The sequence below is a fragment of the Hylobates moloch genome, unplaced genomic scaffold, assembly GCF_009828535.3.
Source record: "Hylobates moloch isolate HMO894 unplaced genomic scaffold, HMol_V3 SCAFFOLD_14, whole genome shotgun sequence".
Lineage (NCBI taxonomy): Eukaryota > Metazoa > Chordata > Mammalia > Primates > Hylobatidae > Hylobates > Hylobates moloch.
The window spans coordinates 100,761,516-100,780,200 of NW_026652289.1; the positions used below are offsets into that span (position 1 = coordinate 100,761,516).

Here is an 18,685-nt window from a genome sequence, read left to right on the forward strand (position 1 = left end):
CCAGGCTTTTCAGAGTCAGACTACCTGTTTGGTTACACTTAACTAATTTGTTATTCACTGTGTATCTCAATTTTCTTATTTATAAACTAAGATACGAACAGTTTCTACTTCATAAGGCTTTTGGGAAGATTACAGCAAACAATCAATGTAAAGTAGTTTGGTGCCTGCCATATAGCAAATGGTTAGGAAATGTTAGCTACACAAAATATTCACCTTAAACGCATTTTTAGAAAATAAGAATCATTCCAAAGGAACTAAGCATCCAAATGAAGCAACTAGAAAAAGGACAACAAAATAAACTGAGAAAAATGTGTGAAGGGGACAATTTAGGTCAAGAGTGCTGTAAATTCAACACTCTGAACTCTCCTCCTGCTCTACAAATGTGAATTATAGATTCAATTAACAAGAAAAAGACAGATTCATGCATGCTCAGATACAAAATTTCTTTGGGTCAGAAACAGAAGGCAGCAACGTAGGAAGGTGGGGCTAAAGCTGCAGCCCTGCAGATGTCCAGGTCCAGCAGCCAGGGGCCACTTGGAGTTTTTACTCCTTTGACGTAACAAAAGCACTATGTATGTGGCACAGAAGCATGGTACAGCTGGGCTCTCTGTGTGAAAACAGCTGTGATCACTGCCTGAGGTTACTGCTTATTTAAACCTGTATAACTTCATGGTTGGGGCTGGCAGAGGAGAAAACTGCACAGAAATCGGAGCAAAGCTACATACTGCTTCAGATGCTGAGCCAGCTGCCACTTTGAGGCAGGAGTTTCTAGCCACTGAGGCATAATTTTGGAGTAGAGTCCTAGACAACTAGAGGGGAGAAACCACAGAACTGCTAGACAGGAAAGGGGGAGCACAGAAAGAGGCAAAGGAAAAAAAATACCACTTAAAATGAATCTGCAGATGAAAACGCCAAACCACCCAATAAAAATTATTAAGGAGAGACAAGAAAAAAAATCCACTGAAAATAACCAAAAATATTCTAAAGTTTTCTTAAATAGGTCTTTAATCTGGAAAGAGAGAGAAAAAACACTCTGGAGAAAAACTAATTGAAGGCAGAATCCAGAGAGATGACTTCTTCCTTGAGAACGTTTGCTTAGCTGGATGGACCTGAGCATGGGTTTTCACAGCCTTGTCAACAGAAGATGGAAAATACAGTTTATAGCTACGAGGAGAACTTCACACAATGCTGAAACCACAAAGATCTACCCTTCAGTATAAGGGTGAATTAGAAATACTTACACATTTCCCCAACTGAGGCAGGAGAATAGGGGCTGGAGGCAGGGAACTGAAGGCCATTCCGTGCTGAATCAATGAAAAACACCAACATTCGGAGGCACGGAATCTGAGGTCAATTTATGCCAACTTTCTAAAAGAGAAAACACCTGGGTCTGGAGGCAGGGAATCTAAGGCCAATTCAGGCCAACTTCCTAAAGCTAAACCAAAAGGAAAAACTCCATCTCCCTACAACCACCTGAGTAGCAAAGGATCAAAGGCTACTGTCCCTGCCACCCTCCCCTTCCACCATGTCTCAGATGGAAAGGGAGAGTGCCTTGGATTAGCCTTGGGGCCAAGCAGGGACCATCCCTTCATCTGCACGGGGCACCCATTCACCTCAGACTTTAGCCACAAACCAAATCCTTCATCCAGATAAGGGGTAACAGTAGGAACCTCAACAGGAGTACTTAAAACCCGGAAAACTTTGTAACGGGGCCCGTCAGCCGCTTGTCTGAGCCCACTCCCACCCTGTGAAGTGCTTTCTGTAATAAATTCCTGCTTTTGATACTTAATTCCTGTGTTTCATTCTTTTGTTACTTTGTGGGTTTTGTCTAATTCTTTGTTCAAAACGCCAAAAACCTGGACAACTTACACTCAAGGCCCTCTTTCTGCTAACACAACCACTAGGACTGTAAGACAAATTATCTGTCTCCAACTTTAGCACGCTGGATGCAGATAGGAAGGATTTCTCCTGATAATTTGTATTCACAACCTGGTCTTCAAGCAGGTTTGCAGCCTAATTTTATATCAGTTTTGTAGTCTCCAAAACCTCCAATAATAACTGTAAAGTGGTAGTGGACTAATAGTGCCTCCAGATCTTCAGATGCTTGACACAATCTAATCCTCTTTGGAGGAAACTTTCTTTATTCCAGGCCTCTAAGAATTACCATGTGAGGACAATTAAGACATTAGGACACAATACAAATCACCAAACATTAAGGAAATAAGACCCCACAGGTTAGAACAAACAGAAACCACAGATAGCAGAATCAGACCTGAGAAAAGTTTAGACACTGGAATATTCAGACATAAAATAATTTTGCTTAATATGCTTTAATAAATAAAAGACAAGCTTGAAAATGAGCAAATTACAAGTAGAGTTGAAGAAAAAAAGAGAACGTCTACAGTGTAAAATGTAATAACTGAAAAATTTAAAATTTTATGGATACAGTTAACAGCAGATTCAATATAAAGAGAGCATATCAAAACAATTAAGTTATGCAGAATATATCCCAGAGCGAATAAGAAAAAAATGTTAAGAGTCACAGGGGACACAGTAAAAAAGTCTAACATGAACTTAGCTTTAAAAAGAATGGAGCAGAAACAATATTTGAATAGATAGTGGGAATGTTCCAAAAAGTCACTATTTCACAGATTCAAAAGCTTTAAGAAGTCAAACAGAATAATAAACAGAAATCCATACCTAAACATATCATTATGCATCTACAGAACACAGAAGACCAAAAGATCTTAAACGTAGCCTGAGAAAGAAGCACAATTAGATACACAGCTGTCTTCTTAGTAATCGATATAAAATTGAGAAGAAAATAAATGGTATTTCAATATGCTGAAAGAAAATTACTGTTCAATGCACAGCTCTATATTCAGAAAATTTCTTTCCATGATGAGGACTTAAAGACATTTTCAAACAAGCAAAGGCTGAAAATCTGCAATCTGAAAACTCCTACTGAAAAACATTATAAAGGATGTACTTCAGGCAGGAGAGTCAACCCAGATAGAAGAAATGAAATTTAAGAGGTGGGGAACAAGAAAATGGTAAATATTATGGTAAATCTGAGAGAACCTGACTGTGATATGCTAATTTTCCTCATGGGAAATTCTTTAAGTCCTGGAATGAAGGCAGGTTCCTCTAAAGGGAATTAGTTCAGTCAAGCATTTGGGGGCACTCTTCATCAAGTAGTTAAAACAAAACACAGGATTAAAGCACAATTGTAGGACAGCTGTAGGGACTTAACATTCACTGAATGAATGAATGAGCAAATAGATGGATATCATAATTAACTCTATGTGTTCCTAGCAAAGGCTAAAAACTGGCTGCTTGCCAGCCATTTCTGGTTTGCAAACAATTTGTTTGGCCAACAACATATTGACCAAGACAAAGGCAAAACAAAACAGGAGATTTTCTACCAAGTACTGGGCTTGCATTCCTGGTTGTCAGTAGTGGACTGAAACTGACTCACCGCTGCCACCTTAGAAGGGACGTCTACTCCTCCATGGGAGACTGGAATTGAAGTGTTTATACCTCCTTGTTTGGGATGAGGTTAAAAATAATTAACTTTAGACATTAATAAGTTAAGGATACATGGTATAATTTTCTGAAGAGGCAAGCTGAGGCTACTACAAGTTTTTACTTCTCTTATTTAACAGAGGAGAAAGCACATGTGACAAGGAGTACAGTGAGGCTTTCTGTAAGATAACAGTAGCAACCACTGCTGAGTAAAGCCATCATGAAATATTCTCTTTCTTAGGCCTAAAAGAGGCTTATAACTGGTGAACTGTCAACATATTTTTATTTTGCTCACACATTTCTGGACAACACTTAAAAATCCAAAGATGTAATATCCCATTCTGAGCCTGCATTTTTGGTGGGCAGTCTTGGGCTAGAACTGAGTAGCAGAGGCCACCTTTTAGAAAGGAGTATATGGTCTCAAGTGGAATTTAAGTATTTTTGTGTTCCTGTTTGGGAAAAGGGTAAATATGATTAACTACAGACTTTAATAAATTTAGGATACATGGTGTAAATTCCTGGAGAGTACCCACTAAAAGATTAAAATAAAATTTTAAAAAACAGTATAAAGTACAGATGCTCCTGACCTTATGATGGGGTTGTGTCATAATAGACTCATTGAAAGTTTAAAATATCATAATTTGAAAATGCATTTAATATACCTAACCTACTGAACATCATAGCTTAGCTTAGCCTACTTTAAACATGCTCAAAATGCTTCTATGAGCCTAAAGTTGGGAAAAATCATCTAACATTTGTTTTATAATAAAGTGTTAAATATCTCATGTAATTTATTGAATACTGTATTGAAAATGAAAAACAGAATGGTTGTATGGGTACTCACAAGTATGGCTTCTGCTGAGTGTGTATTTTTTTGCACCACTGCAAAGTTGAAAAATACTAAGTCAAACCATCATAAGTCGAGTACTGTCTGTATATCACTCCAAAACCAGTAGAATATTAAAATAAGATGAGAAAAGTGATATTTCAGAAGAGAGCAGGAAAGAAAATAAAAATAGAATGCAGAATAAACAGAATGTTTACAATTTATCATTACCATAAACATAGTGGACTAAATACTGTAATTAAAAGACCAAGATTATCTGATCGTATTTTTAAAATGTATGTATATACTACAGAAAGGTTGAAAGTATAATAGTGGAAAATATATATCATGCAAATACTAACCAAAGAAAGCTTGTATGGCTGTCTCAAACAAAATAAACGTTATGCATGGTCACTATTAATAAGGCTCAATTCACCAGAAAAATGACTTGTCTGCATATAATATAATCTCAAATTAAAACAAAAGTTCATGAAATCACAGCTATAAATGGACAAATCTACCACCACAATGAGGAATTTTAAAACATTTCTCTCAGTAACTGATAGATCAAGGGAGAAAGAAAAATCTGTAAGGCTATAGAAAATTTAAATACAGGTAAATAATTTGTTCTCAGATATATACCTTCTGTCCACAGGGCTTCTTTTGTCATTTCTTGTAGTGCAGGTCTGTGCTGAAAAATTCTGAAAAAGTATTTGTCTTTTTTTAAATTTAAAAAAAAAAAAGTGTTTTTAAGGGGCAAGATGTTGCTATGTTGCCCATCCTGGAGCGCAGTGGCTCTCCACAGACATAATCATAGCTCTTTACAGCTTCAAACGGATTGCTTTAAGCAACCATCCCACCTCAGCGTCCCGAGTAACTGCACCTTTGTTTTTGAAAGACATTTTTGCTGGGAATACAATTCTAGGTGAACAGTTTTTTTCTCTCAGTACTTCTAAGGAAATCTGATGACATCCTTATTTTTTTCCTCAAAATGTACATGTCTTTTTTTATCTGATTGCTTTTAAGATTTTATTACTTGTTTTGAGCAATTTGTGTTGCCTTTGTGTAGTTTTCTTCATGTATCTTGTGCTTGGGGTTCATTGAGCTTCTTGGATCTGTGAGTTGATCGTTTTCAGGTTTGGAAAATATTATAATTCTTGAAGGTGTCCACTGATGCTCTTTTCTTTTCCTTTTTTAAATAAATTTTTAAATTTCTTTTTTCCTCTCTGTTTTATGTTGGATAATTTCTATTTCTATGTCTTCAAATTCACTGATCTTTTCTTCTGCTATATATATCTAATCTGTCATTAATCTCATCAGCATAATTTTTATCCAAGACATTGTAGTTCTCATCCCTGAAAGTTCAATTTGGGTCTTCTAAAAATAATTTCTTAACTTTTTTTTTTGTTTTTGGAGACAGGGTCTTACTCTATCAGCCAACCTGGAATGCAGCAGTACGATCATGGCTCACTGCAACCTTGACCTCTCAGGCTCAAGCAATCCTCCCACCTCAGCCTCCCAAATAGCTGAGACCACAGGTGCACACCACCAAGCCAGGCTTTTTCTTTTTTTCCTTTTTTTTTTTGGAGCAATGGGGTCTCACCATGGTGGGCAGGCTGGTCTTGAACTCCTGGGCTCAAGTGATCCTCCCTCATTGGCTTCCCAAAGTGCTGGGATTACAGGTGTGAGCCACTGTGCCTGGCCAACTTCTTAACTTTTGGAAGATACAACAGTTATATTAATTATTCTAAAGCTCCCCCCTGCTAATTCTGATATCTGTTCATCCTGACTGGCGATTTTCCTCATTATGGCCATGGTTTCCTGCCTCTGTGTAGGCCTGCGAATCTTTGATTGGATGCCAGATATGGTTAATTTTACCTTTGTGGATATTCAATATTTTTATATTTCTGTATACCTCGAGTTTTATTCTGGGACACAGTACATTTACTTAACAATTACTTGACCTTTGCAGATTTGTTTTTATCATTTGTTTTTGGGTACAGGGCAGTACTCAGTCTAGAGTTAATTATTCCCGTACTGCTGAGGCAAACCTTCTTGAGTTCTCCACACATGCCCCATAAACTATAAGGTTTTCATTCTGGCTAGTGGGAATGCACTGTTTCTCGTCCTGTTTCAAGTGCCAAGCATTGTTCCTCCTACACCTCTGATTGTTCTTTTCCCAGCCTTTGGTAGTTTCCTGACACACGACATAGTACTCTGCTGCATACTACAAATCTCTCCATGCAGCTCTCTCCTCTCTGTAACTTGGTCCTAAGAACTCTCACTTCCTGAGTCTTTCTGGGCCCTCAGTTCTTCCTCCACAACTCAAGGTCTCTCTTGACTTTGCCTCAGTTTCTACTTCCTGTGCTATGACTCAGAAACTCAAAGCAGTAAGCTGAGGTAATCGTAGAGCTCACGTCATTTGTTTTCTGTCTCTCATGGATCACTGTCCTTCATTCCTGCTGTTACTAACTTCAACACCATTGTTTCATGTTGTTTTTTGTTTCAGGTGGGAGGGTAAATCCAGTCCTTATTACTCCAAATTGGCGAGAAGTGAAAGTCCTAAAACTATTTTTAAAGTTATGCAATAAGATGATTTTTGAAAAACCTCTACAGGGACTATTGGTAAAATTACTATGCCAGAGGATAGCTTGCATTAGTAAAAGATAGGAACTGCTGAGATAGATCAAAAAGGTTAGAAAATCTGAGATGGGTCCTTAGGCACTGGCATGAAAAATTTTAGAATGAATGAGAAATAAATTTTTATTGCTTTTAGTTATTGAGATTTGGAGGATTATTACAATGTCATTCTAATCTATCCTGACTGATAGACTTAATCTGCTATCAATCTAAGGCTCAATTCACCAGAAAAAAATAAGGTTCAACTCACTAGAAAAATAAACTAAACCTGTCTGCATATAATCTCAAAACAAAAGTTCTTGAAATTGCAGCTATAAACATTTGAATCTGTTGACAATGTTCTCATTCATTCTAAAAGTCCAGTGATTTTTCTGTTCATTATAGTAACTCAGAAGACAGAGCAGCCATCTCAGACATCACCAGCAAACAAATCAGAGGAGAGACAAAAATCTGGAGGGTCTCAAATCAGTAATTTAACGCTTCAGTTTAGAAGTGACATGTATTTGCCCACAGGTCACAATCCAGAACCAGACAGATGGTCCCACTCAACCATGAGGGAAGTGTAATCCTGCTGTGTCTGGTTCTCTAGGGAGAACCACTATTATATGGCAGATAGCCCTATGACTACAGCCAAAACATGATCTCTTCTAAAGAGATATAACTCCAAAGTCCCATTGCCATCAAAGGCATCAAAAGTGGCACCAAAAGTCCTATTGGCATCGATGGCATCAAACTCAAAATCCACAATCTCCTTCTAGTCTCTAAATCAGTAGATGGTGTGCCCTAGTCTCCTCTTGATCTGTTAATCAGTGAACTAAAAAGTTGTTCATACCCTACACATACAAGATTGAAAAAGAGAGAGAAAAACTGTAATAAACACTTCTATTCAGAAAGGGAAAGATGGGAGACATAAAAGCAGTTAGTGGGCCAAAGCAATTCTCTGCTACGATTTCCTCTACAATGGGGGTGCACAAATTCCTGATTCAAGCCTGATTCTGTTCCTCGGGAGGTGATCCCCAATTTATTGGTGTCCAAGGCTCTTGATCCTATCATCCAGGAGGTCCTATCTCTTACCTTTATCTTTCTTGGCCACATTGGAGGCAGACATTAAGGAATATGTCCTATTTGGGGCCCAAGAACCTTTCTTACTCTGCTGCTTCCTATAGAAAGTTGGGGGCCCACGCGTCTCAAACAGTCATAAACTTTTAATCCAGGCCCATGGTTCCTTTAACGGTACAATTCTCTCAAAAAGTTTGTTTTTTGTTTATATGATTCGACTCAGCAGTGAGCCAAGAGGCACACCACAATTTTTAAAGATAGGTCTCCCCCAGCTCCTCCCTAACACATGACTGGAGTACCTTGAAACCATCAGGCATTGGTGGAAGTCTGACCCTTTAGTACCTGCTTCCTAAGCCATTTTGTCTAACTGAAAAGACATGTTGGTCATTAGTATTTCCCAATTCCTGACATACTAATACTTGGGATGTGAGAATGAGGAATCAAAATTTCTGAAAATTCTCAGGAATTCCTAAATTATACAGAATCAGAATTCTGTAGTTTTCATAACATTATACTTAATGCATTTTTAAATAATTGTGAGTAACCTTAATAAATATGGAATAATTTTTCTGTAGTATACTAAATGTTTCAGAAATTTTTTGCTAAAAAAATTAAAATGTGGTTTATTACTATGAGCCAATATACTGTGACAAGATGATATATTTTAATATCATTATTTCTACCTGATATATTGACAACATAAATGAAAGAAACAGTAACATAAATGTGAAATAAAAAATCATTTTAAAAACTGGAAGACTACAAATATTTGTTTAAAAGTTATTCCCAAAAGAAAAATTTAAAGCACATAAAGCATTAATTGCCCTACACAATAGTCTTTATCTTTATTTGGTTACGAATGTTTCAGATATAAAAATTTCTTTTATTTGGCATTGATATGAGTCAAGTTCAAAAACCATGACTGGCCTCTTACTTTTTTTAATGATGAAAGTATTTTGTCTGCCCTGATTTTGATCTTGCTGTTGAGACTGATACTGCTTTTGCTAATTTAGAGTTTAGATCCATTTCTGATTTCTTTTTTAAATGTTCCATAACATTCACATCTCCTTTTCTTTGCATTTCTTGTTAAAGTATTTGCAAAGAACAGTAGAACACTGGGAAGTGCCAACAAATTGATTTGGTAGTGTTTGAAATACGTAACATTTGGATCTCTTGGCAAGGTTCAAGCATTACACAGAAGCACTGTCAAAATTGCCAATTTAAGGGCTTATTTTGCTCCTACATTGTGCTATTTCTTGGAACACCATTGATAGGATTCGTCTAAAGTATACTATCTACATAAACCGATGGATATTTATTACATTTACAAGAATGACTAACCCTCAGCAGCAGATGGGGCATGAACACATACTTACGACATGGCAATGGCTACAAGTAAGACCAAGTGATTCGATTGTGACCGCTTTCCTTCTAAGAGCTCCTGTTCTGGTTCCAGGAAATGTTGACCTTAACCTTGAACTCCACATGTCAGCATTCCCTGCTCTTGCTTTTGAGCTTGACTTCAATGAATTCCTTCAAAGGATAATGGCTCTAAGTTGATTACTAAGCTTTAATTCTAACAGGAGAGATACTTTTCTCTGTCTCAACAATTTCTTGACTGATTTGTCTTGAAATTCAGAAAATATATAAATTTCCCAAAATATGCTGTTAGGAGTTCTCATATAGAAACACTATGGGACCTCTCTTTAATTTAGTTAAAAGTTTTATGCCGGGCGTGGTGGCTCACGCCTGTAATCCCAGCACTTTGGGAGGCCGAGACGGGTGGATCACCTGAGGTCAGGAGTTTGAGACCAGCCTGGCCAACATGGTGAAACCCCATTACTACTAAAAATACAAAAAAAAAAAAAAAAATTAGCTGGGCATGGTGATGGATACCTGTAGTCCCAGCTACTCAGGAGGCTGGGGCAGGAGAATCACCTGAACCCAGGAGGCAGAGGTTGCAGTGAGCCCAGATCACGCCACTGCACTCCAGCCTGAGTGACAGAGTGAGACTCCATCGAAAAAAAAAATCTTGTCAAATGCAGCTAATATAGTAATCAAAACACGCTGTTAAGATTCTGTTATCTGAAGTCTTCTGATAGAGATACAAGTTTATTAAGAATATTATATGTCTTCCAAGTATTACAGGCGATAGTTTACCAAATCTTGCACATCAGGCTATGGATCACCTGATGTAGCCACACCATCTCTCACCTAAGCCACTGTAATAGTTTCAGTTTGATTTTTTTTTTTTTCATGGTAGCACTCCACTTCCAGGATTCATGACTGTATTGATCAAGATAGGCCAGGTAATGTTGCAGAAACAAAAATTCCCTAACTATAGAGGCTTAAAACAAAAATACTCATTCTCTCTCATGTGCCCATCTGAATAAACAGGGAGGCTCTGTTCATAGTAGTCCCTCAGTAACCCAGCCTGATGGAGCAATCACCATCTCAAATATGACAAGGCACTACGACAAAGGAAAAAAAAAATTCTAAAGAGTTTCACATCAACAATTATATGCTCCAAACCAGAAGCCACTTTCACTCACAACGCACTGGCCAGGAACTAGTTACATGGCCACACACACTACAAATATTTGGTGAATCGTAGGAATGAAAATCACATTAGGTTTTTAAAAATTAATAAATAAAACTGACTTTGAAGAGTTGAAGAAAAAAAAAATCTACATGAAAACATCAAGTCTTAGAAGTTTATGCCAGGACAAGAAGCTATCCACTAGTATTGTGGTTAGAGAATTTTCCATTTTTACCTTACAAACTTAAGTATTGTTTTACTATTTTTCCATAAAGAGTATGTTAATATAATAATGGATATTTTGGCTGGGCGTGGTGGCTCACGCCTATAATCCTAGCACTTTGGAAGCCCAAGGACGGTGCATTACCTGAGGTCAGGAGTTCAGGACCAGCCTGGCCAACATAGTGAAACCCCGTCTCTACTAAAAAACACAAAAATTAGCCAGGTGTGGTGGTGGGCACCTGTAATCCCAGCTACTCAGGAGGCTGAGACAGGAGAATTGCTTGAACCCGGGAGGCGGAGGTTGCAGTGAGCCAAGATTGTGCCATTGCACTCCAGCCTGGACGACAAGAGTGAAACTCTGTCTCAAAAAAAAAAAAAAAAAAGAAAAGAAAGGCCGGGTGAGGTGGCTCACGCCTGCAATCCTAGCACTTTGGGAGGCCGAGGTGGGTGGATTGCCAGAGCTCAGGAGTTCGAGACCAGCCTGGGCAACACAATGAAACCCCATCTCTACTAAAATACAATTAGCGAGGCATGGCAGCGTGCGCCTGTAGTCCTAGCTACGTGGGAGGCTGAGGCAGCATTGCTATAACCTGGGAGGCAGAAGTTGCAGTGAGCCAAGATCATGCCACTGAACTCCAGCCTGGGCAACAAAGAGAGTCTCTTAAAAAAAAAATATGTTTAAATTAAAAAACTGAATAATCTTCAAAAAATTGCAAACTTGTAATTCTAGAACAGGAAATAGTAAGAAATGTGGGCCAAATTTACAAACTAAGTTCCACTGTAATGTTTACAATAATGAAAATTAAAGAATGGTTATAATGGTATGAAATGGACTATATGAAAATATAAAGTACGGGCTGCAAACTTTTTCTTAAAGGGCCAGATTGTACATAACTTAGGGTTGTGAGCTCTATGGTCTCTGTCTTATGTAACTGTGCTGTTGTAGTGCAAAAGTTACAAGAGATAATAGATAATTAAATGGTATGGCTGTTCTAATAGTTTGTTTATAAAAATAGGTGGTCAACTGTGTGTCATAGTCTGCTAACCCCTAATATAGAGAATCAAAACTTTTTAAGGAAGGGGGGGCCGGGTGTGGTGGCTCATGCCTGTAATCCCAGCACTTTGGGAGAGCGAGGCAGGTGGATCACTTGAGATCAGGAGTTCAAAACCAGCGTGGCCAACATGGCAAAACCCCCGTCTCTACCAAAAATACAAAAATTAGCCAGGTGTGGTGGCAGGCACCTGTAATCCCAGCTACTTGGGAGGCTGAAACATGAGAATTGCTTGAACCTGAGGGGCAGAGGTTGCAGTGAGCTGAGATTGCACCACTGCACCCCAGCCTGGGTAACAGAGCGAGACTCCATCTCAAGAAAAAAAAAAGTTTTTAAGGCACCGGATAAAGATGAAATATTTTAAATGTTTAAAACTGGCCCGGCACGGTGGCTCATGCCTGTAATCCCAGCACTTTGGGAAGCCGAGGCAGGCGGATCACCTGAGGTTGGGAGTTTGAGACCAGCCTGACCAGCACAGAGAAACCCCGTCTCTACTAAAACTACAAAATTAGCCAGGCGTGGTGACACATGCCTGTAATCCCAGCTACTCGGGAGGCTGAGGCAGGAGAATTGCTTGAACCCGGGAGGTGGAGGTTGCGGTGAGCCGAGATCACGCCATTGCACTCCAGCCTGGGCAACAAGGGCAAAAACTCCATCTCAAAAAAAAAAGAAAGTGTAAAACCATACTTTATACTTCTCCAAATCTCCACAAACAGCATGCTTTACTTTAATATTTAGGGGAGAAAAGTCATTTTAAAAAAGATGTTGGAGTGGATCAGCAATACAGTCAATTTTTCAATTCTGTTTTTGGTAAAGTCTAATGATCCTAGATGTACCTGGGGCGTTTTCCAGAAACCAAAATCCAAGGTAACTTCTGTGATCAACTATCTTTCAAGCCATTAACTTCTGCAGCTACAGCTTCCCGTAAAGTGTGGCCCAATAATCTTCATCATAATGGCACACTGTGCCATCAATGAAGACCAAATTATGTGTAATATATTTTTTAAAAATGAAGGCAATTTTACCGTACTTTCAACAAGCAATTAAAAGTTAGCTAGAGCTAACTATAAAAGTAATTTCACCCAACATATCTCATTTCTTAAAGATGTTATAGTTGTTGCTACAGATGTGTTTAGTTCCTCACGAATGATCTGAGTGTATCTTTTAATTTGAAGCTTTTAAGTTGAAAATTAAATATCGTCATGGCTTTCAAAAATCTATTCATTTTGTCTACATTGATCTGCAGATGTGCATCAGTCAAAAAAATAGTTATGCATCGCTTAATGTTAGGGATCTATTCTGAGAAGTGCATTGTTAGGCGATTTCAGCGTTGTGTGAACACCGTAGAGTGGTCTTACACAAACCTAGATGGTATTGCCTACTACACACCTAGGCTATATGGCATAGTCTATTCCTCCCAGTTTGCGAACCTGGGCAGCATGTTACTGTACTAAATACTGTAAGCAAGTATAACACGATGGTGTTTGTGTATCTAAACATAGAAAATGTACAGTAAAAACATAGTATAAAGATAAAAATTGTACACCTTTGAGTTCTTAATATCAATGGAGCTTGCAGGTCTGGAAGTTGCTCTGGATGAGTCAGTGAATGGTGACTGTGAAGGCCTAGGACATTACTGTACACAACTGTAGACTTTATCAATATTGTACACTGGGGCTAAATTTAAAAATGCTTTTCTTCAATAATAAACCCTACCATACAATAACTTTTTTACTTTATATATTTAAAATTTTTTTACTTGACTCCTGACACAGGGTGTTGCTCTCTCCTTCAGGCTGGAGTACAGTGGCTTGATCATGGCTCACTGCAGCCTTGAACTCCCAGGCTCAAGTGATCCTCCCACCTCAGCCTCCTGGGTAGCTGGGACCACAGGCAAGTGCTACCATGCCTAACTAATTTTTTTTATTATTATTTTTTGCAGAAACGCAGTTTCACCACATTTTCCTGGCTGGTCTCACATTCCTGGGCTTAAGCGATCTGCCCATCTCGACCTCCCAAAGTGCTAGGACCGCAAATGTGAGCCACTATCCCCGGCCTTTTACTTGACTCTTTTGTAGTAACATTTCGCTAACAACACAAACATTTTACAGCTGTACAAAAACACTTTCTTTCTTTATATCCTATTTTATAACCGTTTTTTACTATTAAACAATTTTTTTTTTTACTTCTTAAACTTTTTTAAAAAAAACTAAGACACACACGCATTAGCCTAGGCCTACATGGGGTCAGCATCATCAAGATATCACCAGGCAAGAGTAATTTTTCAGCTTCATTATAATCTTATTGGACCACCATCATACATGGGGTACGTCATTATGTGGCGCATAACTGTACTTAAAAGATAATTGTTTTTCCTCTTAAGTTTAGAAATAGGTAAATCAAGTGTTTCACTTCTTAGCTGAGTAAACAAGTCTTAGTGTTATAATAGTCTAGTAAAAATAAAACACTTGCAATCCTCTTCTAGTGCATACAAACTTCCTATTTCATTAGAGTTAGTACAAAGAGTAGTCTTGTCAACCATGAAGTCAAACAATGACGTAACAGAAGCGTACAAAAATGTAACGATGTTAAAACTTCAATAACTATTTTATAAAGTATATCTTTACATGATATACTATCTTGCCTATTAATAAAAATGATTCACAACTCCTTCTCTTGAGGAAAATTCCCCTCTTTCTTTAGGTTAAGAAGTCTTTGATTCCATATGCATTTAACAAGCAATTAAAAGTTAGCTAGAGCTAACTATAAAAGTAATTTCGCCCAACATATCTCATTTCTTGAAGATGTTATAATTACAATTACTACCATCCATAGGAGGATTATTTGCAAAAAAAGAAATATTTTAAAAGGAAATGTTTAATATAAATGCTAGTAACTAGATGTAATGGAAAAACAATAACTTAAGAATCAGATCAAACTGGGTTCAAATCTAGGCTTTGTAACCCTAGGCAAATAATTGCCCAGATATTTCGTTTCCTTATCTTTTTACTTCTAACCAAAATAAAGCGACTCACATCTTGTTAGTTTCTTTTAACAAATGTTTAGAATAGTTCTTTAAAAATTCATGGGGTGAAAATAATTTATAGTTTCTTCCTTAAAACACTGAAGAGATGGAAAGGGGAAGAAATAACAAATAAATATGGTATTCAGATTTTCAATATAAATTAACAGTGCATCCTACAAAATAAATATGATTCTTGATGTTATTAAACTGCACTTATAATCCATCATAATCCTGTTGTTTTAACAGGGAACTATAACATACTAAGGTGTCTTGATAGTTCTTAGGCAGTCACTAGAGTGCATCACTGGCTTTTATATTCTTATCAAAGGAGTTTAAGCACTACAAACCGGGAGTAGGCAAACTATAGTCCATGGGCCAAATCCAGCCAACATCCTATCTTTGTAAATGAAGTTTTACTGGAACACAAACAGGTTCATAATTTACGTATCATCTACAGTGGCTTTCATGACACGAGGCAGAGTTGGGTAATTGCACTACATGGCCCACAATGTTTACTGTCTGACCCTGTACAGAAAGCTTCCTAACCACTGCTCTAAAGCGCTGCTACCAAAGCTTTGGTTTGCCTACCTGAATTGGTTGTTCCTGATTGGAGATAAGGAGATTGAGAGAGAGAATGTAAACCAGCTATGATACCAAGTACAATTAATTCAGCTATTTTTTTTTTCATTGCCAGACTTTCTCAATGAAGCACCTACAGTCCAGTATAGGTTTCTTTTCTCAGAGTATATAGGTACAAACAGTTCATTGATCTGCTACTTTGAATGCCACTACTCGAAAGGTGTATGGGGGCTGAGGTAGCAAAGCTCCAAGGGGGTGATGGTGGCACTTAGAGACTTGGCACAGTGCTCTAGGGTTTTGTAGCGTAATGTGATCAATGTGGCAACAGACTGAATGAGACTCACAAAACGGTCCTCATAGAGACAGGCGTTTTTCCTACACCCTGCTCTTCTAAGGTTTATATTATTCCAAAAATCTTCCATGATACAGAATTACATTTTAACAAGGTGAAGGATGACAGCTAATGGCTCCCTCTCTCCCTATCTTTTCTTGGGAGCAGGAAAGATAAAAATATTAGCTCTCCTCCCCAAAATACTCAAAATAATTCATAATATATTTTGCCTATTTAGCCTCTTTAAATTGTTGAGCAGATAGAAAAGTATAGTATTAAATTCTATTTCCCTTGAAGTAAAAGAATTTATAAAGCAAATCTATTCTCATAAATATTAGCAATATTGTTCCCTGTACTTTGAGTCCTAATTTAAAATAATGTATCAGCAGTTAAAGAATGTAGAATTGAACCCTCACCACTAACACTGATATTAAATTTCTTGAACAAGTATATAATTTCTAAAGGCACCAAAGGTAATCTGAATCAAGCAGTGATTGGAAAAACAGAATTACTCGGGGACAGATTTTTATTGCAAATATTTACTCAAAAACTACTATATACAGCGGAGTTTTAATCGCCATTTAAAACATTGAACATTCAGTGAAACAAAATTTAAGAATTCAAAGCACATTTTAAGAAGTAAAAATGAAGCATTTTAAATAAAAGTTTATTAGTATTTCAAAGCAAACTACTGTTCTTCATATTATCCATTTCTATATCTATTATATTCTAGATGATAAAAAAACTGAAAAATCAATTTAGCAGCCATCTTATAGATAAATTAGGCTAAATTTCCAAAACCAGTTCTTTTACATCACTGTTTTAGGTCCCATTTGAAGTTTTTATTTTACAATTACAGAAAAGTCACTTAAACATGGCTGAATACATGCCAGGACATGTTTTCAGTTTACTGCTTTACAATATCTACATTATACCATACTTTGGTTTGGCTTCCAGACCATTTTTATGGGCCTATTTCTAAAGAAGATCATTAAAACAATATTAAAAGCATAATAGCTACAGGAGTTTCAACAATAGGTTTCTACTTTACATTAATACAACTAATACATCAAAGAATTTCTACACAGCTTACACACTGACAAAAAGCACAAATATAAATTTATATCTTAATAATTCCACTTTCACTGAAAGTTTAATTAAGGTAAGCTTACAGCCTGGCAGGCTAACAGTTGTATGGAGGTACAAAGATTCAAATATTCTGTTTACATGCGTCTGACTGGAATGTTATATTAAATCCAAAATTAACTTTATGTTCATCCAAATTCTCATTAGATCAATTTAGTACTCTAAGCATGCTCCATTTACCAGCATCATCCTCAAAAATAAAGCCTGCATTAACAATGCTAATCAGCCATTGTTTTAAATCAATTACTCCCAAAAGTACATGGTTTCCAAATCCCTTTCTCTCAGTTAACTGAAAAGGATATACAGGTAATAAGGATTTTTAGCTTAGGATTGATGGAAGTTTGAAAGGCTTTATAAATATTACTAATATCATCAATTCACGTCAGCAGCCAAATCTCATTTCCTTGAAAACCATTAAATGAGGCCTTCGCACTGCAAATGTAACTATCATTAAAATCCTGTTCGTGTTTTTGAAAACTTTTTGGGAATCCCTACTAAACATGCTATTTTTGGTGAATTGATTTGTTTGATAACATAGGTTGAACATACAGGTAAAGTGTATGTGTGACCTCCCTCACATATTTCCATTTCTGAACCTACAGCAGCACCACTGAGCTCACCTGACAGCACTGTTCCAAATGCCCTTATCGTTGGTACACTGAAACTTAAAACGACTAATTTCAACTTCTTTCTTTTTCATCTTCCAGGTCTACTGTTGCCTCTGTTGTGCTAGGGTTATTTCCTCCAGGAATGTTATCTGTTTGATCAGACACGACTTCATCAGTCTTGGCTGAAGGATCACCACTACCTTTCTGAAGAATCTCTGTGGCTTCGTACTCAAGTACCTCGGATGGAGTCAGAGGTTCCAAATGAATACTGCCTTGCTCGCTAACATCAGAACTAACAGATTCAGGTTCATCTCTTTTTCTTAAAAACTGATCAATGCTTACATTATCTGATGTTAATCGCAAATCCTTAATATTCCTTGAAGAAAATCTGGCTTCACTGGAGTTGTGATCTTTAATCTGATCAGATAAGATTATGTTTTCTGAACTTTGGCACATCTTCAACTCCATTTCCTGACAAACGTGTTGTATTTGTTTTTTCTTTTCCACTTTATCTGCACCAATATTTGAATCACAACTGAAGATGTTTTTTGAGCCAGTTTCCTGGCCTGCAAGACAGGTTTCATTTTCCTTATCTGAAACTGTTATGCTTTCTTCACTTTTTGTTGTTGATGAGACTTCAAATGAATTTGCATTACATCCATTTTTTTCTTCTGAAGAAGCAGCTTTACTTTGTTTACTGAAAAATAAAGTCATGGATTATGTATTTCTTCATGAAGCGATGTTTTTGAACACTATCAAAATAAAGACATGCTCTAAAAAATAAAAAGTCAAGGTACATTTGCCCACCAAAAAGGAAAACAAGTCCAAGTTCCCAATCCTTGCTATGGCAGTAAAATTTAGAAGGAGGCCATTTTCTTAGGCGAGATTCTGAGAAACTCTGGAATCACATACTAAAAGATGTCTATCAACTAGTTTTAGTCCCGGCCGTCACTATTTTCATCTGTTCATATCTCTGGCCTGTTTCTAGCTTAAATTTAAGTATTTTTATTAACTTGTAAAAGTACCTAAAATAAAAAATATATATTTGGAAAAAAATATATTTTTTTTTGATTTTTTTTTTTTGAGACAGGGTCTTACTCTGTCACCCAGACAGGAACACAGTGGTGCAAATG

At 37.1% G+C, this 18,685-nt stretch overlaps 2 protein-coding genes across 6 annotated transcripts in view; both read right to left on the bottom strand.

The window, feature by feature from the left end:
* Positions 1 to 18,685, bottom strand: part of MNS1 (meiosis specific nuclear structural 1) — a 433,362-nt gene that overhangs the window by 163,979 nt on the left and 250,698 nt on the right. The window lies entirely within an intron of this gene.
* ZNF280D (zinc finger protein 280D) overlaps positions 16,316 to 18,685 on the bottom strand; it is a 177,042-nt gene continuing 174,672 nt past the window's right edge. For all 5 annotated transcript variants that reach the window (XM_058427947.1, XM_058427948.1, XM_032174646.2 and 2 more), the window contains one exon: positions 16,316 to 18,249. In XM_058427947.1, the coding sequence (XP_058283930.1) occupies positions 17,625 to 18,249 (625 nt within the window). In that variant the 3' untranslated portion in view covers positions 16,316 to 17,624. The remainder of the gene's footprint in view (positions 18,250 to 18,685) is intronic.